The sequence below is a fragment of the Pseudoliparis swirei genome, chromosome 21 (assembly GCF_029220125.1).
Source record: "Pseudoliparis swirei isolate HS2019 ecotype Mariana Trench chromosome 21, NWPU_hadal_v1, whole genome shotgun sequence".
Taxonomy (NCBI): domain Eukaryota; kingdom Metazoa; phylum Chordata; class Actinopteri; order Perciformes; family Liparidae; genus Pseudoliparis; species Pseudoliparis swirei.
In genome coordinates, this window is record NC_079408.1 from 6,796,240 (window position 1) to 6,821,869 (window position 25,630).

A 25,630-nucleotide genomic window follows, 5' to 3' on the forward strand; every position below is an offset into this window, starting at 1 on the left:
GGAGTAAAAGCTAAATAATTCACTCTAAACTAGATATATAAATGCAGTTTTGGCTCCACATGTGCTGTTCTCGAAGTTGAGCACTGAGATTTCTCCTCCGGGATAATAAACCGTATCCTCACACCGACCTCGACCTTGAAGTGGCCTCACTCGTACAGAGCTGTACATGCGTCTGCAGTTTGAAGCGTGCATGTGTTTGTGTGTGTGTGTGTGTGTATACCTGTACAGATGTTGGAGCACAGCATCCAGGGTCGACCTGTTTGTCTTTGGCAAACTCTCGATGAAAGTGGAGTACTTCTTGACTCGCTGCCTCTCGTCGGCCTCGTCTGCAAAACCACACGCATGAGGACGACTGGTAAATATGACCCGAATGACACGTAAAGGGAATGAGGATCATGCTGTACTTTTTCAGAAATGTGCAAATTACGAAATCAAGACGCCGCACGCACCCAGAGCGGACACCCAGTATGGATACAGCTCCTTGGTCAGCAGTGCGTCCTCAGCTTGGGATAAGAAGCTCTTCAGGGTGTCGGTCACATCCTCCAGCTGGTGCTCCTTCTCCCTCAGCTTTACGTTACGGGCGTCCCGCGTGAACTCCTCCAGGAGCAGGGCCACCCGACCAGGGTCCCCCGGCCTCTGGTAGACCCCCTCCTGGCACAAACCTGGTGAGATACAAATGGACGATTACATCAATATATTGACTGGCTCTATAAACCATTCTACTCATTAATGCAATACCTCTCCATATGTTATTTAACCCTCCTGTTACCTTTAGGGTCAATTTGACCCCATTCAATGTTTAATGTCGGTGTTCTTTGGGGTCAATTTGACCCCAGGCTGTTTTTCACTGTGTCAAACATATAAGAAATATCAACTTTTTTATATATTTAAAAGGCTATTTAGGTAGTTAACAAACAAACATAAAGTACCTCACACTTAAACTTGGGAAACAATATGAATTCTAATAATTTTCTGGAGGTTTTAATAGCTGGGGTCAAATTGACCCCCGAGGGTAAAATATGTTAGTAAATGTAAAGGTAACAGGAGGGTTAAATAGTAGCCCCGATGTGTATATAGCACATATATAGTTATAATAAGTCTATAACAAGCATTATGAATGTTCAGTTGTGGGATTTAATAGCGTTCCATAAGCCCATTGAAAATAGAATCAGCAGGTGTAATGAAACTTTCCCTGCGAGCTGCATTACAGCTTCATTCAGCGTTGACTTTCATGCCAATCCCTCATTATATTTCATACGGCTTATAAAGCTACGGTATAAGTAGCCGTTTGCATTTACCATGCGCTGGTGAAGCATCAGGCGCTACTATATATAGGTGTTGCGAAGTGCAGTGAAAAGAAGGTGGTGAAAGGAGAGATGGAATAGCGACACGAGAACATCTCGTCACGAAAGTAGACGGTAAGAAGTGTAAAGTTACTCACCGTACTGGGTGACGAAAGCAATGCAGCTGTCGACGATGATCGGGGCGCCGTTTTTCGTGAGCTGTTGGTCGCCGAGGGCGTTGCCGTCCGTGCCGGCGGCCAGCGTGATGGCCGAGAGCCACAGTGCAAAGTCCATCTTGGTGAAGCCGTGGATGTAAACCGTTCTATTAAAACGCAAAAAGGGGAGAAAAATAAAAGTTGTTATGAAGTAGTTCATCATGACGTCATTTCCTGTAACAATATAGTGCTTCATATACGAGAGTTGTTTATTTGAAAAAAAAAGTCATTAAACACGCCACCAAAAGGAATCCAAAAAGGTGCTTCTGCAGAACACACACACACAGTAAACAACAACCACTTCTTCCCGTGAGGTTTCATCAAAGACACACAAACGAAGTGCAATTAACAGTCGGGTTGAATTATTCTAAAAGGAAGAGGCCGTTGGCTTGAGCTCAGCGTCTCAGGAACGGAAGCAGGCGGTCTAGCGAGACTTTGATTACAGTTAGGCAAAGTGCATTCGGACTAACAAGACAAAAGGCAGAATCAAAGCCCACAGCGTTGCATAATGCATTATGTTGTTGCGGCGCCAATTATCAAACCTTTTTCTTTTTTTCTTTTTTAATGACCGACATACCTTCCTCCCTCCACCATCAGCAGGACTTGGATCTTGTCCTCACCCTCTGTGTGCACGGAGACAGCTGCGGAGAGGAGGGAAACAAGTCGTGTGGAAAATAGAGCCTCGGAAATCCCAATTTAGAGAAAAGTGCTAATGCACAGTAATGTGTTTAAGTCTGACATTTGCAGTTATTCAATCTCCGGGCGAAAAAAAGCATGAGCGCTTAGAAGCGTTCGCCATTAAACTGGAAAAATGCATTTGTTTCCTGTCACTGAAAGGTCTCGGTATTCATATACTCTTTGAGTCAATCGCTGAGAATAATAACCTGCACAATATGTCCAGACATAGCTGTCTAGTTCTTTCAAATGTGCAGACAAGTAGTGGACAGAAAAGGTGAGGGTTAACAGCGTTTCCTCGTTGTAGTGGGAAACATGGGGAGTGTGTGTGTGTGTGTGTGTGTGTGTGTCACGGACTCACTAAAGGTGGTTGTGGCTGGACGTGTCGATGGTTATCGAGCTTCGTGTAAAGTTGGCGGGGATGGAAACAAACAATATTTGGAAAAAGGGGGAAAATATTTAACACGCCACACAGCAAAAGACAGAAAAAAAAGAGTTCCTGCAACTCTTCATCGGTACGATGACTCTTTTAACACGACGGTGCAGAATGATATACACGAGGAGGGAGCGTCGGGACTGGAAAGCTCTGCCGTAATCTCTTCTGTGGGTTCGAGCAGCTGCTTGGATCACGGAAACAATCACACGACGCGACACGGAACGAAAATAGAACAAAAGATATGCGGCTCTGCAGGTGAGTCACAAATCTCCAGACGGCAACATCTGGCACTTTCATCTGACTGGAGTTCCCACCGGCTATGCTCAACTCACGGATCCCTATCAAAGAAACTTAACAGAAAGAGAACAATCTGGACTTTACCCAAGTAAACAGTTGACTTGTGGAGATTGACAGCTCGCTAACGAGCTACCTGAGCAACAGGTAATTCCTGGATAATGAGAGATGATGTCACGGTGCCCACAGACGACGTCTTGTGCTTTCTTGGCGGGTTATTTATCGAGTTAAACATTTTTGGGAAACGTGCTTATTCACTTTAAGACTGTCAAACTGTTATTCTGCATTATAAATCCGAATCAACCTCCAAGAAAATATGTTTTTTGTTGTTGTACACAAAGAAGATATAACGTGTTAAATAATGACCTATAGAGCTGCTATGTGTTGGTCAGAGGACAGGCTCACTGTTTACATGCGTCACCGCAAAGGGAGTGTAGAAGTGACCCTTTGTGATTTATTCTAACCATACAGGCATGAGAGCGGTCTCGACCTTCCAAATCCTTTAAAAAGAATGTTAAACTATTCTTTTCATCCTAGAATCGCCGGATCCTAACCCATTATCTTAGGTTGACCTCCACAACTCAAATGTGTATGACTGGAATGTAGCTTTTTCTTGCACAATATTGTCTTTGTACTGCATATAGCATCTCATCTACAAACTCGTTTTTAACATTTCTCCCCCAGACCACCATCTCTGCAACTGCTCCGTAAACACGTTGATCATTATCAGCACTGACAGGCCACAATCCAATTTAATAATACATGATTGGTTCAAAATGTTACATTTAACAGTGTTATTTCATCCTTTGCATGTTGAGTGAAACAGCAAGAACAATTAATCCCCAAAGTCTCTGTTGAAAGAAATAATTAGCTTTTTGTTTTCTTTGGGAGTTTTTCAAGGGCGCATTATTTCATTATTTCAATAGGATCCAAACAACAAGAGAAGAAAGCCGAGAACTTCTGAGATTGATATTGACTGAAGAGGTTTATTAACAGTGTTATCAGGTAAATGCAAAACACTTGTCATCGCTTTGTGAACAAAACACACAAACTTGTTTTTATCCATCTTACAGCTCAATGGGAATTTGTTCTTCTTCCCTGAATATGTTGGTGTGATAAGGAACTAAGTCTGCAAACTTGTTGTGTAATCCGCGGCCCGTAAGAGATTTCTCTGGTGTTTTTTTTTTTCTGGGTGATTTAGAAGGCTGGTGCAAATTTCCATTGAGAGCATTATGTTGTTGTTTTTTGGCAGGTATGATATGATAACCTGATCATATAATGAGCCGTGTGAGTCCTTTGGTTCCTCTGGATTGAATCAACAACACTGGCCATGCTCTTGGATGTTGCCATAATTCCACCATAAATGGAACTGTGAGGTTGATATATTATATTTTCTTTCCATAAATGAAAACATTTATGAAAAACATAAACACATTTTTAAATTACGTCAAACATTTTTTAGTAACATTTCGCATTACTTCAATGCTGACACATATTATTATACTGCTATATCTATAATAAGATACTATTGGCTTGTTGCTTGATACAAATTCATATAAACAGCAAAAACTACACACTAAATATGACATATTTAAGTAGAGGGAGAATTTCCTCAAAGTTTATAGAAACACTTTTCAAGGTGTCCTGTTGAGTTTTCTTGTCTATATAACAATTAAAAACATAGACAGTTATATTCACTTCATAATGCTGCTAAAGTTCAGAAGTTTCAATCTGTCAAAATCAATCAAAACTTGTGTTGGTCGGCTTAATGACTGTGATGTAACCGGGGCTACGTGATAAGAAGTTGGACCAATCATGAAGGTTATCGTTAGTCATCAACAATAAGTCGAAAAATATTAGTTGGATCAGAATCGGGTATCAGCAATTAACTCACATTCTGTTATCTTCCAACTGAACATGAATCATCACTAACAGGACTGAGCATCTGATCTGCGGGTGCTATAAATCTAAATATCTAATTATACCCTAACATTAACTTCCGTGTGGACACGCTGACATCTGGCTACTAAATATGCTGGACCGCAGTCTTGTGCTGATGCCTATCTTAATTTCCAGATGATTGAGCAGAGCGATGAATTAACGGTGTTTTTTCCCCTCCATTTATCCACCGCCGTGAGATTAATACTCTGACAAAATTGCACAGAATGAGCTCAGAGTTAATGTCCTTATCTTGCTTGAAAAGCGTTCGTTTCAGAAGGTGCTGGGCAAGAAAGCTGATTCGTGCACCGTGACGGATTAATGATTATCCAACTGTAGATATAGTTAGACGTACACGGCAGACATCTCGACACGAGACATCCCAAAAAGATCAGTCGTCTCTCAAGTACGCCGCTGAGCCAACGAGAAGCCACTCGGAGAGGCAGTGCGCTCGTGGCAGGATTATTCTTTTGTTTGTTTGCTTGGGAATTTGTTTATTTATTTATTTATTTATATGGAGCTTTTTGAAACAGAAAAAAACAAGTGCTTCATAACACACGATGAAGAATTAAATCACGGGAACAATACGCTAAAGAGGGTAACGGTTGTCCTCGTCATTGGTTTGAGACGAACAGAGACTACATTACAGACGAGGCAATTAAGGAATGAATAAAAGCCAAAGATTACTTTTTCCCCAGAGTAAAAAAAAAAAAAAAACCTTTAGTACGTTTTGAGAAAAAAAGGTCTCAAAAAATTATGGTAACTGTGCTCGCCTGGAGTCAAAAGAACAGGAACAGGCTGCATCACATTCGCACATCCTCCCGATGCAGTTTGAAGAGAGGCATGTAGGAAACATGTCGGGATTTTAATTGAAAAACAACAACAAAATGTTTTTTTATTATTTTATTAAATGCCTCACTGCTTCACAGGGGCACCTATCATGTGGCGGTGTCACTGTAGAGAACATAACAGTTAATCCCGTGTCACAGAAGGGATCCTTTCAACGCTCCGGAATCTACCATCCGCCGACAAAACACAGGCCCCTCTGGCGGCTCCTCGGCTGTGACCAATATGGTTCGAGAAAGCCAGGACTAAAAATGAGCACCGCTGCAGTTCTTTATCCCGCCCGAGGTAGGGGGGGGGGGGGGGGGGATTGTGCGATTTGATCCACGTCGAGCTATAAATGGATTCAAAAGATCCATCGATTCTCCCCTCCTCCTCCCGTTCGCACATCACACCGGCGCAATCGATCAATCTGCCAAAGTGCACGAGAACGTCCGAGCCCCGCCGGGTGACTTCCCTCCACCGAGCATCCGTTACGCCGCTGGCCGTATCGGTTCGTGGAAAAGTGAAAAGAATGCGACCGATCATACGGTGAATATTCAGATTTATACCAAAAAAAATGAGTGGATTTTCTTTACAAAGACAGAAATTGACCACCGACACGATCAACCATCTGCAGATATGATGGTCATTTTGAGCTGTGACTTTCTTTCTTTTTTACTGACAACTATTATGTATTGGGTAAACTTTGGCATTTTAGGAGAGAGCTGAGGATAATGTATGTGTTTACGGTGTTATACACTACCGTTCAAAAGTTTGTGGTCACTTAGAAATGTCTTTATTTTTCAAAGAAAAGCACTGTTTTTTCAATAAATATAACATTAATCAAAAATACACTCTATACATTGTTAATGTGGTAAATGACTATTCTAGGTGGAAACGTCTGGTTTCTAATGAAATATCTCCAGAGGTGTATAGAGGCCCATTTCCATCAACTATCACTCCAGTGTTCTAATGGTACATTGTGTTTGCTAATCGCCTTAGAAGACTAATATCTGATTAGAAAACCCTTGTGCAATTATGTTAGCACAGCTGAAAACAGTTATGCTGGTGATATAAGCTATACAACTGGCCTTCCTTTGAGCTTGAAGTTTGAAGAACAAAATTAATACTTCAAATATTAATCATTATTTCTAACCTTGTCAATGTCTTGACTATATTTTCTATTCAATTTTCAATTCATTTGATAAATAAAAGTGAGTTTTCATGGAAGACACAAAATTGTCTGGATGACCCCAAACTTTTGAACGGTAGTGTACATACTGTTGTATGTGTTTAGGGAAAATGACTTCAATGGAACTGCGATGATTAGATTACTTGCAAAGCACAGCAAAATGCTGAAGATGGATTTGATTTTCTGAATATTACATTAGAAGTGGGGTCTGTACTTTACATATTCAGGTGTTACATTCACAAAGTTTAGCTTGAGAGTGGTTTAGTAGCCTCAGTGTTGCTAGGCGGAGAGTTAGTTAGCCCTTACAAACCTTGAAGGCGTCTCTGAAGACTCGTGTGTGTGTGTGTCGCTACTCTGAATGATCCTAAAGGGTTTTACTCGGACAAGTTACACACATGTGGGATTCATGTTTCACCTCTACAAGAGAAAGACTTCAAGGGCGAGGACCATTATCCATGACTAATCCTATCTTAGAGACATTTTCAAGTGTTTATTTCCCCCTAACACTCTGAGGGAAAAGAGAGACATGGAGTCCAACATGAAAGAAGCTTTTACATCAGCAATGTGCCGCTATACAGCGTTATACCGGGAAGGTAGCGGAACTGGTTCTTCACACGTTACCCGGTGAAGAAGGACCCAGAGAGAGAGATAGACACAGACTAATGCAGAGTGCTTACTGAGCTCCTGCAGCTGTTTGAGGTGAAGGACCTCCTCGTCCCCCTCCTCTTCCCCGGAGCTGAAGTGCAGGGCGGAGCATTCCAGCATGAACCAGCCCACCCTCCAGTGGTACAGGTCGTGGCCTTCTTTGTAGTGCAGTCTGCCAATCAGCTCCACGTCTCTCTGCACCAGCCCCTCGACTTTGGACGGGACGAAGCCCTGCGAAGTCACGGGGGGAGAGAGAGGGAGAGGGGAGAGAGGGAGATAGATAGGGAGGGAGAGAGGGAGGGAGAGGGAGAGAGAGAGAGAGAGAGGAGGAGAGAGGAGAGGAGAGAGACGAGAGGAGAGGAGAGAGAGGAGAGAGAGAGGAGAGAGAGGAGAGAGAGAGAGGAGAGAGGAGAGAGAGGAGAGGAGAGAGAGAGAGAGACAGAGACAGAGAGAGAGAAAGGGAGAGAGGGAGTGAGAGAGAGAGAGAAAGGGAGAGGGAGGGAGAGAGAGAGATAGATAGAGGAGAGAGAGAGAGAAGGGAGAGAGGGAGAGGGAGGAGAGAAGGGAGAGGGGGGAGAGAGGTAGAAATAGAGAGAGAGGGAGGGAGAGAGAGGGAAAGAGAGAGAGGTAGAAATAGAGGGCGAGAGAGAGAGAGAAAGGGAGAGGGGGGAGAGAGGGAGATAGGGAGAGAGAGGGAGAGAGAGGTAGAAATAGAGGGCGAGAGAGAGAGGGAGATAGATAGGGAGAGAGAGAGGGAGGGAGAGTGAGGGAAAGAGAGAGAGGTAGAAATAGAGGGCGAGAGAGGGAGATAGATAGGGAGAGAGAGAGAAATAGAGAGAGAGAGAGAGAGAGAGAGAGAGAGAGAGAGAGATTACGCTCTTGAGAATTAAGAAGCCATCGCTTTCTGAAGTGTGGATCGTGGTCGCCTCTCGAAGCAAACGGCAACACACGCAACAAACTGAGCGTCTGTGGACGTCTCGCCGTTAAAAAGGTTAAACCTTTGTTACCCTTTCGGGGTTGGAATTACTTTCCAAGCACATTTCCCGTTCTCCTGCTCGTTGGTGTGCGATTGAAACTGAAATACGGAGGCGTGGAAGGCCGATGGTACAGATGGAGAGACATATGGACTAACGCAGCTTTACCATCCACGATCCATGACAGGGTGGCCCGGGATTAAAGAGATACAAAAAGGAATGGGAGACATATTTATGAAGGGTGTTATTACAGGATCGTGGCAGCGTGCGGGGGGAGAGATAGTCAGACCTCTCGTCTGACTGAGAGAAGCTCCGGCAGCATCGAGGCTCACTGAGGACGACGTGTTGCAGAGCAGCAGCAGAGTGAATGAAGAAGGAAGGGAAAAAAAAGTAGGGATGTGCCGCAACTTCTGTGGCACGTACACACACCGTTTCTTCCTTGTAACTTTAAGTGAAAAACAAACTTAAAAAGAGAAAGGGAAATGGAAATGAGTGTGTTTGTGTGTCTGTGCGGAATGCAAAGCGTGTCACCTTTGTTAGCGCCTGGATCCAGTCGTGCTGCGTTTCCTGTGTTTCAGCCCCGACGATCAGCACTCGCTCCGTGTGCAGGTACAACTCGACGGTAAACACGGCCCTGCCAGAGACACGCAGCTCGCTATTAGATATGCGGAACGGAATTTGTCGCCACGAAAACGCACAAATGCGGGAAACAAGCGCCCAATCGGGCGAACATCAGCACAGAAACCGTAGAAATCTCCACACGTCTAACTAGATATTGTGAAATGTTCAATTAGATATTCAGTCGTATTTCAGTAGATTTCCAGTTTATTTATGTGGTGCAATATTCCCGTTTTTTTATTAATATATAGTGTTGAGAGAATGTTGTTTAGTTATTCACATTTTGCCTTGAATGCGTCATGAATGGGTTTTCGTAGAATACGTGACAGTCAGTTATGGACAAAGAGATGCATGTGAGCATTAGGTTACACACACACACACACACACACACACACACACACACACACACACACACACACACACACACACACACACACACACACACACACACACACACACACACACACACACACACACACACACACACACACACACACACACACACACACACACACACACACATTGCTGTTGGAAGCAAAAAGGCAGCTATTAATCTTTGTTGGTCCTCCTGTTGTCTCTGCCTTCACTTCACTTCACCTCCTCCCTCGCTCTCCATCTCTCTCTCTCAGTGTGAAGGTACAGAGGTCAGGGTATCACTATTTTAATGGTTTCCGCACGGTGGCCTCGTTTCCATCGCCTCTTAAACGCCGCAACAGCGGGCGTGGGGCGTCTAAGGTGGCGTGTCGCGCGGGGTCACGGCAGCGCCGATTCTCTCTCCCTCCGACATGTGTCAGGGGAGCGAGCGGCGACACGGGTGTTTGCGTGCCCTCTCGCGTGACCCTCCCCTCCCCCGCCTTCCACCTGACAGGTGTGCAGGCGCTTGTTAGACGGAGTCCCGGAGGGGGAGAGAGAGAGAGAGAGGGAGAAGGACTGGCAGTGGCGTGCTGGGCAAATGGCATCGTGAAGACGGGCCGACGGGAGATGAACGCTGCATGACGAGTGTCCCAGAGGGAGGGGGGCGGGCGAGGAGAAGGGGGCGAGCGAGAGAGAGAGAGAGAGACAAAGAGAGTAGAGAGAAAGAGGTGGAAACAGTAACAGGCATGAAGAAACCGAGTGGTTACAAGAAGTCAGACGAGAGACGACGCACTGGTCCGTAATTGAATCGACATCCCGACGGGACATCTGTGCAGCTCGAGCCACAACGTTCATGTAAATACAATGAGTAGTTTATTAATTAAAATGCGGGATCATAAGCGATGCACCTAAAAACAGGACCAGTAAAATTGGGATCGCACATGAAAAGTCTTGAGGCGTGAATATAGGCCTTACGCAGGCTTTCAGTTCAATTATAACGGATAAGAGCGGTATTGATCTTGTGTCCTGAAAACAACCTCGCTCGCGTGGATATCGGCAAAAGCAAAATGGAGGTCGACAGGATCATGCGCTAAGTCAGGGGTCGGGAACCTATGGCTCTTCCGGTGACGGCATATGGCTCCCAGACAATTTTGAGTTAAAAAAAAAAAAAATCTCCGCCCGCCCCCCTGTAATTTTCTCTATCGCGCCAGATTACAGCAGAAGTAATTTAAGGTCCTTTTTCTTAAAGATGTCTTTGTTCTTTTATTAAACTAAACGTCTGTTATCGATCGTCTCGACACCAGCATGTCATTCTGTCTCTACGTGTCGCGTTAACACTTCTCGGCTCTCCGTCTCGGGGCGGAGCAAAGAAAAAGTCACCTGCACCCCAAGTCGCATTAAAAGCAAGACATATTTAATTTATTATACGTTAAAAATACGATATGGCTCCCAATGAAATATATTTAGAAATATTTGGCTTTTATGGCTCTCCCAATCAAAAAGGTTCCTGACCCCTGTGCTAATGTGAGTGAGCTACAAGCATAAAGTACGTTATTGTTTCGTGAAAGTTTGATGGAGTGCACATGGATGTTCCCCCTTGTGCTGCACACGATTGGATGCATGTGTACATACGTGTGTTGCATGTTTTGCCTCTGGGAAGATCTTAATTCTGCAGCGCTCATGTATCGAACCCATCTCGCTGGCAACGTTAGCGCCTACGTTCTTCTAACAAGAAAAGCAGATTTTTTTCCAAGAAGACGACGACAGTGGGGGAAAAAAGAGTGAAAAGGTGCAAAATAAATAGACAAAATTGCTTCCATGCTGTTCACTTGAATTTGAAGGTCAGAATTAACTTAATGTATTCTTGTAGAAACAGGGCGGATGAGTAAAAAAAAAAAAATAGGTCCCTTGAAAGCCTCAACTTATCACCAGCTAACATACTTGCTTTGCATTAATTCCTGAGAAGTGGGCTTGTAATATCCATACGACTTCAGCAGACGTACGCGTCGGGGGCAGAGCCGTAATTCTCGGTGTCCTCTGCCACGGTGAAATTACCCGAGCGATTCGCTTAATGGAAGCGAACACCTACGGCTTCCTGTCGTGCGGCGATAGGCTGCCGGTGGGAGTGTGTCATCTGCATACGTTAATATTCATAGGCGGCAGACGGTCGAGAGGTGAGGCGTTCCCCGGCTCGCTCGCTCGCTCGCACGCTGGGAAAGCGCTGGAAGTTGGGAAAAAAAGCGAGAGGGAGTGAGGCAGAGTTTAATCTAGTGAAACGCAGCGCCATTACGAGCGCCGGAGGAATAATCGCCTCTCTGGGGGCGACGCCGCGACCTGTAACTGGGACGTATGCGGCGAGCTGAAAAAAAAATAACCCGCTGCATGTCACCGTTGCATTATAGCGTCTGTGCACACAATATAGTACCTGCGTGTGTGTGTGTGTGTGTGTGTCCAGTTTATGAGAAAGGTCATAGCTTTCGCTGGCCAGCTGTGTTTCTAATGGCTGTATAAATAAAATGAACAAATAAAAGCATTGTTTCCATTTCATAACATCTGCTGCTGTCATTAAGGACCTGGCTTATGCTTCAATCATAAGCCATTATCAGACTCCTCGCAGGGGAACTGAAGCGTGCGCGGGCTTGACACACACACACACACACACACACACACACACACCCAATGGGAGCGGGGAGAGGGCGTGAAGGAGAGGATCAAGACATCTGTTCCTTCTTCGTGCGTTTGCAACACTTCCCGAAGACATAAAGAAAAGTTTGATGCCAGGGAAACTTTCCGAGTGAATCATAATCCGAGGTAAAGTGAACGGAGGGAGGGCCGTTAAAGCTGCGGCAGTCGCCCGCGTCTCCGCCAGAGTAAACAGGAAATATGGCGCTCGTAAAAGCCGTGATAGGTTCTCTAAAATTGAATAATACTCAAGTTTGGATTATTCTAAGGGGACATGTGACAACGGGAAGAAACGGCGGAGATGCGTTTGTGTTTATGTGACTTTCCTACATGAGCAGTAAACTGTAAACTGATTTATTTGAAACAATACACTTGAAAAGACATTTGAACAATGAAATATAAATTATGACTTTGTTCAGATTGACTGCAAAGTATGCGTTTGTGTGTGTGTGTGTGTGTGAAGGAAAGCCTCCGCTATAGAGGGCCTTGTGTAAATTATCACTCACTTCACATTCATTTACATCAATATTTAATTATATATATTAATATTAACGCCAACAAGCATATAAAGCTATTTAAACTGTGAAAAACTATATTAAACCGTTAAATGATTTAAAGTGTAGTTGAAGAAAATACTATCGCTCAACATGTTAGAAAGTTGCTTCCCTCCTCATTGGGTCCTCCTCTTGGAGGGTATAAACATGTGGGAGGGGATGGGTGGGAATCTTTGGCGGGTGTTTATGTGGATATGGATGATTTGGATGTGTGCTGATTTTATTTTGTTGTAGATATATATATTTTTTTTTTTTCTCGATGTCAAGGAATAATCTGTTTGTGGAAAATGCAAAATAAAAAGTAAAAAAAAAAAAAAAAATTGCTCTGATCTCGCCTCAAAGGTTTACAGTCAATTCCGGTCTGGGGGTTATGAAGAGGCCGGCAGCAATGCGTACACAGTGTGTGAGTGTGCGCTCGTACCCGGCTCCAGTCATGGTCTCCGTGTTGCTGACGGCCAGGCTGACCACCTCGGACACGTCCACCCTGCCGATGGCCGACGGGCTGCGCTCGCTCTCATAGTACGTCAGGAAGCCGCCCTCTAATGTACACCAGCGATGGGCCATGTCTGAAATACACACAGAGCTATATAAGCACACACATACAGACACACAACGTACAGCGTTTTAAACATTCAATGAGAGAAAGTGGAAAAGGGCTCTTGTTGAATAGGAGTGCGTTTACTTCTAGTTTAAAAACATTTTTTTTCTTTTCGGAAAGCCACTGGCATGTTTGCTAGAACTCTAAAATATAAGGGTTTCATACGGTCGGACAAATGAGGAGCGGTCATAAAGACAGGGAATTGTCTCAATTGTGTCAGTTTCAACGAAGAATCTTACCAAAGCCTGCCGACCGGCGACATGTTTTTTTTTTTCCCCCATAAGGGTTATTTGGGAGTTTTTCCTGATCCGATGCGAGGTTTTGGGGCAGGGATGTCTATGTGTACAGATTGTAAAGCACTCCGAGACAAATTTGTAATTTGTGAAATTGGGCTCCACAAATAAACTGAATTGAATTGAATTGAATTATCCACCAAAGGCTCCGGGTCCAGACCGAGTGAGGCTTCAGCGGTAAAGTGCACTGTATTGCTTATCAAATTCACTTTTGAGAGAATAATTAATTATTGGTTTGTATTAGTCCCCCACCATGAAGTTAAGTTTCAGTGCCCGCACAGATACTCGTAGTTTCCTTCAGATTATGCGATATTGGGTCAGAAATCTGATGCTAATTTCAGAAATTGTCTTGCTTCTCCAATGCACCTGGCCTCTATTGAACCACGACTGTAGAGCCACGCATTTGAACACTGATCACATTGGCTATTGTTTGTAGAATCTGAAATATAAATAAAGTAGTGCCTGCAATGCTAGCGATTGGTTTGTGAATAATTATCACCCCTCCAACCCCGTTCAACAGCGGCAACGCCTTTCTACGAGCTCAGGGAGCACGACCGAAAAATCGTTTTTAAGTCCGGAGATAAGACACTCTCCATTCTGCTTTCACACACGGATGAATGGAGATGTCATAAGGCTCCACTTTTGTTGAGAGTTGCTTTTAACCAACGCCAAACCAAGCAGACATAAAGAGATCACAGCACCTGAAGGCCAGCGTTTCAAGCAAACATCACTTCAGAGTCAACATTTGAAAAATATATTAAAAAATGAACATCAATAATGCAGCAAAAGAGGTATTGGCACGGCGAGAGGAGTGCAAACATCCAACTTTTAGTTTTTACTTTATGATGAATCAGATATTTTACTTACGGGGACGGTCCATTCGGTCACTTTGAGGACAACTAAATGTGTGTGTGTGTGTGTGTGTGTCTTCACACAGTCACACAGACAACGCACATCGGCGTTTATGCTCAACGCTCCACGAAACGCCAGAGGCTGTACAAACTAATTATAATGTGAAGACATCGAGTGTTTCTGGCATAATACCCGAAACGAACCTCCACAAAGCCGAGGTGGGAACTGTAAACCTGCGTCTCAAATTCATGGGCAACTTATTTGCTTTCAGCCGAGCCCTGTAGAGAAAGATACTGTAAAGTATTGGATGCTCTTTAAAGAAACGGAGGTTACATTTCCAGGGACAATATGCAACAGAGTCCTCAGGCAGATTAACCGTGTTTTCATGAGGGGAAATATGCGCGACATTAAAAGTCTTAAAAAGCTCAGAGCGATCAGCTGGCGGCGAAAGCCTTCGCCGCACTCGACCGGCGAGCAGCGATGACGTCATCGCCTGTATAAACGCGGCTTCGGGAGACTGAGTTCGGAGCTGATTTCCATCAACGAGCGTGATCTCTACGGAGAAGCTGCGGAACGCATCGTCTTCCAGGGCTGCCTGTCTGCGATTTGCATAGCCAATGAGCATGAAGTTCACCAAAATATGCCTAATTTTGGATTGTACAAAGTCCCTGTGCCATCTGCTTTTGTGTTCTGCAACAAACACACACACACACACACCCCCCCTCTTCCTCACACCCCCTGGCGCTTGTGACTCCAAAGTTTCCACTGTATTCCTCTCATGAATATGCTAATCGCACAATCCTCTGCCAACTTTGTGTGATGTTTCTGAAGGAACAGACATAGTAAAAAAAAAAAAAAAACTGTCTGGTAAAATAAAAAGGGTGTGATGAGCATAGGAAACGAGGATGTCAGTGTTGCTCTCTTCACCCTCGCGCTGCCTCGCTGTATGGCTCTTTCTCACTTTTTCTTTGTCTTGTTGTCTCCCCAAAACAATCTGGACACAAACATCTAACGGCTTTCAAACCGCAAAAAAACGACGAATATCCAGTTGCTTCCTGTGGCATTTAGAAAGTACTTTTCCTCTGACCCCACTTTTCTGAGAAAAAAAGGAAATTATTCCAGCAGCCGAAGAATCATAATCTTTATCTGAAACCACCCGTGCAGAAAGAGAGAGAGAGAGAGAGCGAGAGAGAGAGAGACTGGTATTTAAAGTCATTACCAATCCAATCTATCTGACAGGACGGACCGTTGTCTTGGCGACGGAAGAGATCGGAACTTCACTTCCGTTCCAAATGGTTTGCCAGAGAATGTCATGTCCATCATTTCCCACCATGTCAGAGTTAAGTATTTATTTTTGTGAAAGTGTGCCTTTCTAACTGAGTAGCTTCATCCGTACCGTCTGAAATCCCGAGACATTAATATTACCAAATTAAGTCGATTGCTATCATAAATTGCTAGAAAACTGTAATGCTATTCATTCTAACTATTTTGCTTTTTTTAACCGATAATGCTCGGTTGGGAACAACAAATAAATATAAGCTGTTTAACTTCTTAACCCCGAGCATAAAGTGCTTATTGTTTTCTTTTTCTATTTTAATTGATATTGGATTTTCCCAGCTGCTCCTGAACGCATCATCTCACTCTTCCCCGGCTTTGGTTGCCAGCAGCTCAGCGAGCATGACTCTCTCTCTTCTCTCCTCCCTCCCTCTCTCTGTTGTCAGTGTGTCTCATGTATAGTTTCCCTTAATGATAATAATGATACAATACACAAGTGGTTTATTTGCTTTTGGGGGGTTGGGTAAGTGGGGTTAGATGTTAGATGCCGCGCTAAGCTCTCGCTCAGACAGCTATGCTGCTAGCCGCCCCCCGCCGCCCGGTCGGTAGCTGTGTACAGTGTTAGCTGTGCCCAGTGGCAGCGGTATGGTTGGGGATGGTTTGGGGGGAGTGTTTTCGGGGAGTCGAAGCAGCACGCCAGAAGCCGCTTGTCACACCTTTTCGACGTTTTTCACACACCCTCTGACCGCTGACACACCTGAGACTAGTTATCGGGAGCCTATAGTCAGGAACGTGAAATAGCGAAAGCGAGAAGCCACAAGGTGTGCCTCTGGGTGCCTCCCGGGGGTGGCGGGCGGCGTGGGTCTGTGCTGAAGCTGCTGGCTAAGATGAGAGATACAGTCAGATCGAATAACCGCCCGCGCCCCGGTGGCCCGAGCGCCTAAATTAACTCAATCGAATAAAATTATGTGGGGTGTGTGGTGCTGTCCGTAAGGCGTTGGCCCTCACCGTTTTTTTCATTGACAGATTCCATGTTTGCAGACAGTAATTATATCAATGGCTGTCGGTCTTTCAACGCTGGCTGGCAAATACCGGGGCTCGAATAATGTGGACTCGTAGAAATGAGGAGAGACTGATGAAAGAGACGCTTTCATCTGAGGAGCGGCATTCATCCCGCACGTTGAATGACGTCTCATTTCTGCGAATATGACTTAGTTGATCACACACAGTCATCTTCAGATCAGGGTTCAGAGCAGGAACCAGGCAGCTGCTCTTAGTTTCCAGCCCTTCTCTGCCCTTGACTTTTAGGAGACTGAGTCTGTGTCTTTAGGAGACTCAACTAAATAAATCAAAAAGCAAAAAAATCGTAGAAAAAAAAAAAAAATAAGCGAGTGAATATACACACAATTACATACACAGTAACACAATTATAAATCATTAAAAACAAAATAGGTCTCTTTAATCTGGTCTCTTAAATATTCGATCTCTGTCATCATGTCATGAAACTGAATTCATATAATCACATGTTGCGTATTTTGCCTAACTGAGCCTGGCCATGAAGAATATGTCTGCCTGAATGAATCGACTCCTCCAATACGCCTCTCCACAATACTCCACTCCGAGTCCGGGAGGGAGGAGGAGGTGGAGAGTCATCAACCATCCAGCCTATTAATTAATCCTCAAATCAAAAATTACACTACACCTCATTTGAAAGCCTTTGTTTTTGTCTTTCACATCCAACATGGACCTACAGCCAATTCCCAATTTATTCTGTTGATTTGATTCATATTCCATATTATCAATTATCAGATTAGATCTGAATTCATATTTTATATTTGTTTTGGTATATAAAGTTATTGTTGGATATTTTTGTTATTATTTGGATGTTCATAATGATGTGCTGATTGCTGCATTCATCTGCTTGTTGGACCTTGTTGGACTCTGTTTGCTGTCAGAGTACAGAAACACAGACTGCTAGCTTTGGCTCTTTTTCTTACTGTCTTACTTATGGCGTTGACTTTTGAGCATTGACAACCTCACCCACTCTTCTGTCAAACCAGGACACAATAACTTTTAACTTTGGTTGTACTACTTAATGTAAATACTTAGTCAAAAGTTTCTACACTGAATGTCTAACTGATAATTGTATATATGTATTGATATTCCTCCCTGTATTTATTGCGATACTCTCCGATACTGAATATAACAGAGGACTCTCTAATCTCTTTGTCCGTCCCAGATTGATCATCTTGTTGACACTGGACTGAGGAACTGAGAATGACACTGGAGAGAATGGCCCTCTGAAGAAGAGAGGAGTGAGGAGGGAAGCTCCCTGGTATAATGATAACCCTCAACCAAATGAAGCTGCGTCCGCAAACTCAGAGCGCTAATGGTCATAGCAAGCAGAAAGAGAATGCCTTAGTTTTAGTCCATATAGAGGCCCATATAAGAAAGAGGCCAGCCTAAATCCAGCCTATTACTCATCAAAAATAATAAAAATAAAAAAAATCAAAACAGTAGCCAGGCTGACAGAGCCACACAGCCTGAGTGAGCCGAGTGTTAAAAGCCTGACCTATAAACCTAGTGGTAATGACTTTAAATACTTTTATGATGAAAAGACTTTAACTAATAGGACATATTAATTATGTAGATTAATCTCAATCTGTTCTCATTTTCAAGTGTGGACCTCTGAAACAAAACCGATGGATTTTTGGAAATTTGGATGTTTCTTTGGATATTTGACCTTTTTTCTATTTCCAATTGATTTCCACGTCTACCTGTCTCTTACTCCCCATTGGCCCATCGTTTGCCTTCTGCTTAAAGGCGTTTGCTGCTCCTTCAAGGTGGCTGTTATTAATCTCCCTCTCTGCCTATCAACAGTCTACGTGCCCAGGCACCTCAATCTGGCTGTTATTAAACCCTCCCTGAAGAAGCCCACTGGATCCAGAGGTATTGGCACTACACTTAACTATCTATAACCCTCCTTCTCTCCAATCCTTGTTAAAGTGGTCGCAAACCAAATCAGGCACTTCTACATCAAATTATAATCATATTTTAAAATTTCAATCAGGTTGGAAAAACACCACAGCACCGAGACCTATGGTTTAAAAATTACAATGACCCTCTTATGGGCAGCAGATAAAGACAGATCTGCTCTCCTGGTCTTTGGTTACTTAGTGCTGCATTGACCATACATTGACCATGACTGTATCCTGTTACAGAGACTGGAGCAGTCGACTGGCATTTCAGCACTAATTTGGTTTAAATTTAACATCTCATTTATCAGATCAGATTTATTTTTTATTTACACTCAACGTTAATAACGGCCACCACCACAAAACCTTTCCACAAGGTTCTGTGTGTTTATGGACCATTTTTATATACCTTATTATGGAAACACTTTGGAAACACTATCAGGACTTTCATTGTAATGCAAATGACATTCAACTATATTTAACTTGTATACCAAAACAAAAACCAGAGCAACTAAAACAGCATGTCAAAACATGACCTAAAACACTAAAAACCAATAAACATCGATGTTAAACTTGATCAAAAACCCGATAAAAATTAAGTAATTTTAATCTCAATTATCTGGTCAATAGATTGTTAGCAGATTCTGTAGTGCCTGGCATCCCTGTGACTGCATATCTTTGAAAAGAATCTTGGCGTTATCTTTTGCATTATCTTTGAAAAGAGCAAAAAAAAACATAAATACAAGGAAGCAAATCTCAAACAGTAATATTTTTCAAATTAAAATATTTCAAAAAGTCAAACATCTTAAAAAAGTAGATGATTCGTTAGAATGCTTGGAGCGTTACTTTAGACCCTCTTACTGACTAGAGCTCTAAGCTCTCTGTATGGTCCTCAGCTCGTCAAAGCACTTGCTTAAAATCAAGAATCTAAACAAAATCTGCTTTCACTTAACTACTAAACTAAGAAAGAAAATCATCACCTCTGCAAATCACTTTCTGTTTCTTCTAACCTACAAAGCCTTGATTGGTGATGCTCCTTAACTTACAAAGCCTTAGAGTGTGATGCTGTATAAGGTTTCTTAGCTCCTTGTTTGTACACCTTGCTCTTCTTAAGAGAGTGAACCAGTTTAGTGAAAGAGTTTTTTTAGTAGAATGGGTTATAGAGCTCTGGTTTTAGAGCCTTTCCTTTAATTTCACCTCGGGAAGCAGACACAGTCCCACAGACACAGTCACCTCGTTTGAGCTGCCTGCTTATACCTTTAGCTTTGCCAGGATTCTTTTTGCTGGCCTAGGCTGGGCTGAATCATCTCAGCTTGCGATGCCCCTTAGTCTGGACTCTTTTTTTTCCTCTCTGGATTTTTTTTCTCTCCTTTTTGAGTACCTATCTCTCTCTCCTTCTCTACTAACTCTTCTTCTCTCTTCCTTTTCTCTGTCACTTCTGCTGAGGTCGGGGAAATCCTTTTTCTGACCTCCTATCTGGCACGACTATACTCTGTCGTCTGCTCCTCAGGATCCTTCCACCTGCCTGACTCCTCGCCTCTCATCTCCTCCTCGCCCACCACTGTCCTCCTCCCTCCTCCCCTGATCCCATCTTGGGTTACTCTCGTGGAATCTGCCCATCCTGCACTCGATGGAATTCTGTGTCTTGTCTATATTTTGTTATGTCTGTAACTCTCATCTGTCCTATTTATCTGTAAATCTGTCCTTCATCTGTCCACATTTCCTGTTTTCCCTCTCTGTTCATCCTCCCCTTTTCTTTCTCCTGTTTCCTGGTGGTTGTTTCCTTTTTTTTTTCCGGTGTTTATGTGTACAGAATATCAGATGGATTGCGAGACGATTGTGTCCAGATCAATGGACAAAGACATCCGTGGTCCCCAGAAGATGAATCCTCAGGACCTTTGTGATGCCCTGACTTTTCCTATAGTGCCACCAAAAAGCTTAATATTTGGGTTTTTGAGTAAAATATCGAATTTATTACAATGCAATCTTGGGTAGAGACTTGGGTTTATAATGAAAAAATGTAAGGGGAACCTAGATGAATAACAGGAAAAGAGTAAAAACACATGGCTGTTTCTTTTTCATTGATCTTGTATATTACTGGATAACTTTACCTTTAACAGTAAAAAAAAAAATATTGAAACAAAACAAGGATTTGAAATAATCACCGGAATAAATAATAGATTTTATTTTCACGTTGGCGCACGTGGCATTTCAATCCCGTCTCCTTCGAATTTCCTCCCAACTCCAAGGAGAAAAGACATTTAAATATCCCCATCGTGAATCCAAGAAGCAAATTGTTCCAAGACACCCCGGGGTCACTCGGCTCACGGCTCGACCAACCGGTTTCAGACGAGTTGTCCTAATATTGGCCCGCGCGCCCCAAAATAAAAGATGGCTGAGGAAACAGGAGAGGGGCGACAAATGTTTGACAAATGTCATTTCAGATACAGTTATCTCTGTTTTGGGTTTGAAGTGTGAACGACTGAAGGATTCAGGAGACTGATGGGAGGACGGAAGAGGCTGTGATGACAGGAAAAGGCCTGAAAGTGAACGAATATCTCAAATATGCCCAAAGATAAGGTACAATAATGACTTCACTATAGCTGCGAGTGAGTTTTACACCAATTTCAATGCAACTATTATTCATCTATTTTGTGATTTATTGCAGAAGTTCCTTCCTCACACAGCAATGAATGCCTCTGGATCCCTTTAAGATATTCCACCAGGAAACCGGCTTTATAGAAGAAGGAAAGAGAAGAAGAAAAAACCTGCACGCGCATTCCTTCTTCCTCCTTTGTTTGTGGTGCAGAATGTCCTTGGCGGGTGGGATGCCACGAGCTTCTACACAAGCAGACGTGCAATGGGGGGGGCGACGACAATAGTGCTTGATTTACAATCAAGCAGCTGCGTCCGTTGCCAGCTGTTCCCCACGCACTGCCCAGCCGCTCTCCGCGGGAGTCCGCAAACCAGCCCGCCGGAGACGACGCCAGGCGGAAGCCAAACTGTGGTAGATGCCTCCACCGGCTCAATCGGGCCAATTAGCTCGTACGCCAACAGTGCTCCTCTGCATAGCTTTTTTTTTTTTTTGGAATCCCTTTCTTTTTTTTAATGTGCTTTTTCTCTCTCTTCTTTAGAACTTCCTCTCGCCGCCGTAATTGGTAAAAATTTGCAAAAAGTATGCGAGATGATCAGGTTGATTAAACTCATCGAGTCATCAACGTCGCAGTTTAACCGTCTTATTGTTCCCTGGCTGAATGGCCCGGGTTACAGAATTACATATTTACTCAAAAAGTTAAGACTCCGACTGTGCCTCCAACTGCACTGCTCCAGATTGGCCCAAAGTCCCCCCCCCCCCCCCGTAAACTTTTTATCGACATTGCACAGGCACCCGTTTCAGTATGCATCGAAAAAAAGCGGGTTGGTTCCCTTTCCAGTGAATCGCCCTCATCCCTCGCTCGCTCGCTCTCCCACCTCTCCACCTGCCGCCGATCTTCTGCCTATCTCGCCATCAGACTAAAATATCTGCGATGAAGACATCTGCTGGACAGCTTGTCAGGGGAGCTGGGAATGGAAATCGAGAAACTGAAGGGATCTGAACGATCCGTCTGTGCCAGATTTACAGCCCACTTCATTACAGGGAGGAATGGACAGATATGGTATAAGATAAAGAAGAGAAAAAACACTATTTGCCATGTATTTCTGGCCTAAGAAACTGCACTACTGACTCATTTAGGCAAGCAGAGGCACAGAAATACGAGCACTCGGGAAAAAAACATATTAGATTAAGACATCTTTCGTGTAATCCTCATAAAATAATAAATATAGTATAAAAAGTAGCATAACATAAATGTGACTGCTTATGAATTACATCCTTTGACATCTACGTTTTGAATAATATTTGCTTTATTTTAAAGAGACACATGCGGTCGGACGTGAATGCTCGATACAACTATTGACATACTTCTACTTGTCCACCGCACCTCCTCCTGCTCCTCTCTCTGAGCTCCTGTTACGGGCAGAAACAGAGTGCGGCTGATGAGGAGAAGATAAAAACTAATCAGGAATTAGGAGCGGCCTCTCCCTGCTGCCACTCACCATTTCGGATCCCAACTGCCGAGCGACTCGCTTGCCTCTCAGGACTGTCACGAGTGCCCCCCTCCCCAACACACACACACACACATATACCTCCACGTGTTTAGGTTGGAGACTTCATTTACGCCAGAACCGACTGAACATCTGATAAAGTGGAGAATGAACCAGTTCAACTTTGATTTTTATTGGGTTTTCCTTCTAATCCTAATCGATATTCCTGCATCGAGGCTGAACGCCGTGTTTTGCTAAACGCCAGGTAGCGCAGTATTTTATTTCATTGTGCCAGACGGGCACGATGATCCCCCTCGCGCACCTCTGTCGAGGCCATTACCAAAATGGCTCGCCAAATTAATTCATGTCGCACTCTCAATTTAGCTCCCGTCGGCGGAGGCAAGAAAGCCTCCATTGGAGTCGTCTCCAGACAAAAAGTTTAGGATGCTGCGGGGCAGAGTGCTTTTATTAAGCCCCCCCACCGACTACGAACTATGAATTATTAAGAACATGGGTGTATCTATAGACCATCGTGCCATTAGCCAGGGAGCGAAAGGCATCCTGGAGTACGCTCACAAATACCTCCTCCCTCCATGGTCACAAAGTCCCGACAGTGCTCCCTCATGAGGGAAGAAGCTAAAAACACACAGTTTCAAACCCAGACCCTCTGAATTTTTTAACAAGCTTCAGCTGCAGTTAAGGCCCCATTAAAGGCAACAACAGCCAAACGTGAGCGGCTCTTCACAACAGATGAAGTCACCAGGTCTTTATCGGACACGATATCACAGGCACTTATCAGAATGGAGCTTTGGGACGGCGCCGTGCCTTTAAGTGGTAGAGAGACCAGAATGCACCTCTACAACGTGTGCGTATCGAGTATGGGAAAGAGCCTTCGCTGGAGATGGACCGTCATAAAAAAACTAATTGACACATTCCACCACAACTGGCTGCCATGTTGAAAAGCCCCCCCCGCCGTAGCAAACTTTCTCATTTTACGGCGAAAAAACGAGACCAAGATAGGTTTAATTAAACATTGGAGGCGGGGAATGTGCAATACGGTAACACCATCTTGATTCATATTTGATCAGCGCTGCTCAGCTTGACAGTTCCATCGCAAATCTGAAGCAGTAATTGTCAGCTGCCACGGCGAGGAAGAGGAGGCGGAGCGACGCGGATATTTCACATATTATCTGCCTCATGGTGCTGATGTCAGGATATAGCCACGGTTTGAGCGAATAGAACACAAGATCGTTTCTTTAGTGGTCCAGCTAATCGGGCAATCTTATTCAAAACAGCCCCGTTTGAAACTTCTCCGATCAGCCGACCAATCGGACTTAGCGAGGTGGCCGTGTTTTCCGAGGCCCTCTGCAATTTCTTTGGCAAGTGCAAAATATAATCGTAACCGACGTAAATGATGGCAGACCGTGGTGGGATTAGGACCCAAATTGCGATACATGTGAATTCTCCTTCAACGGATTAAATGGAAATGAAATTCCACTTCTACATATAATGAGAATTTCAATAGACAGTGGTGAGAATCCCCCCCCAGCCCGCATCTCCTCTAAGGGGCAATTTCCCAGACCTCAGCTATGTTCATTAGCCACCATGTACAACCATGTGTGTGTGTGTGTGTGTGTGTGTGTGTGTGTGGACGGCAATGGGGATGGATGTCTCGGCCGAGACGTCGGAGATCCAGCTCATCCTAGTGGTAGCAAACTGGAAGCTGTCAGTCCCACCCGGAAACCTTTCTTCTCCCATTCCTCCTCCCATCCCCTTCATCCTCCATCCCCCTCATCCTCCCATCCCGCTCCTCCGACCTTCCCCGTGACCCCCGTCCCGAGGGGCAGCATCCAGAGGCGGCTCCTTCCTCCTAATTACCCGTGGGAAAACGCTCCAGCTGCTTGGAGGAGTGGGACCAGGAGGTGCAGCGGCAGCAGCAGCTGAGGAGTTTGAGTGTGAAATGGAGGCTGATTAAAAGTTTCAGGGGCCGCTTTGGAAGACAAAACAAGGAGCTTTAGTGTGTGTGTGTGTGGGGGGGAGCATCTCTCAGGCGGATTTCGAGAGGACTTGAACTGGACTCTCTTAATTTATTTCCGTCTTGATTTTGTAACCGGGCCTTAAGCTTCCCCCCGTCGAGCATCCGGTGCCGGGTCGTCTTTCGGTCCGACGCGTATTCCCAGGTGGCCGATGCAGAACGCCTTTTGGACAGATCCATTGATCGTTCTGACCGGACTGTTTGGTGTAAGGATTAAACGATGGGCGGCTTGACAACCGACAGGCCGACACTGATTGATCGCTCGGCGCTTAACTGGAGTGGATCTCTGACAAACACGCCGTTTAAATCGCTCGCGAACGGATTGATCTGCCCTTGCAAAAATACTAAAATAAACGACATTCTCGCTCACCGTCTCTGCCGCGGCGGTCCAGTCCAGTGGAGATGTAGAGGAAGCCATCCATGAAGATGGAGACGGCAGACAGGGAGGGGCTCTCCGACCACTGCTCCAGTCTGGGGAAATCTACAACGAGGGCGGAGACACAGTCGATGAGGAGGGAAATGGTTTTTTCCCCAATTAATGAACTGGTGGCAGTGGCACCATTGCGATGTTTTACCTGCAAACTTGTGTGTCACCAGTTCGCCTCCACCTGCAGCGGTAACACTCGAGTTCTAATTTCGGATTATTTTTGCCGTACTTGACCCCAAACTGAATCAGAGGATATGAAATGAAAACTGTATTTATGAATCGGACCATTTAAAAATAACTGAAGGGTTAAGCGGTTGTTTACGGGTTGAGGACATTCTCATGCATTTTAATCAAAACAAAACTCTAATTATTGAGAAAAAAAAATCGTCACAAAGCTGAAAACGGGG

At 44.2% G+C, this 25,630-nt stretch overlaps 1 protein-coding gene across 6 annotated transcripts in view; it reads right to left on the reverse strand.

Annotated features, from left to right (window-relative positions):
* arap2 (ArfGAP with RhoGAP domain, ankyrin repeat and PH domain 2) overlaps positions 1 to 25,630 on the reverse strand; it is a 116,627-nt gene that overhangs the window by 24,351 nt on the left and 66,646 nt on the right. For all 6 annotated transcript variants that reach the window (XR_008835237.1, XR_008835235.1, XR_008835236.1 and 3 more), the window contains exons 15-22: positions 25,167 to 25,277; positions 13,107 to 13,251; positions 9,009 to 9,111; positions 7,536 to 7,734; positions 2,076 to 2,139; positions 1,442 to 1,605; positions 450 to 662; positions 221 to 326 (exon numbers count right to left, since the gene is read on the reverse strand). Coding sequence is in view for 1 of the 6 variants with exons in the window: in XM_056443226.1 (XP_056299201.1) it covers positions 221 to 326; positions 450 to 662; positions 1,442 to 1,605; positions 2,076 to 2,139; positions 7,536 to 7,734; positions 9,009 to 9,111; positions 13,107 to 13,251; positions 25,167 to 25,277 (1,105 nt within the window). In the remaining 5 variants the exon portion in view is untranslated. The remainder of the gene's footprint in view (positions 1 to 220; positions 327 to 449; positions 663 to 1,441; positions 1,606 to 2,075; positions 2,140 to 7,535; positions 7,735 to 9,008; positions 9,112 to 13,106; positions 13,252 to 25,166; positions 25,278 to 25,630) is intronic.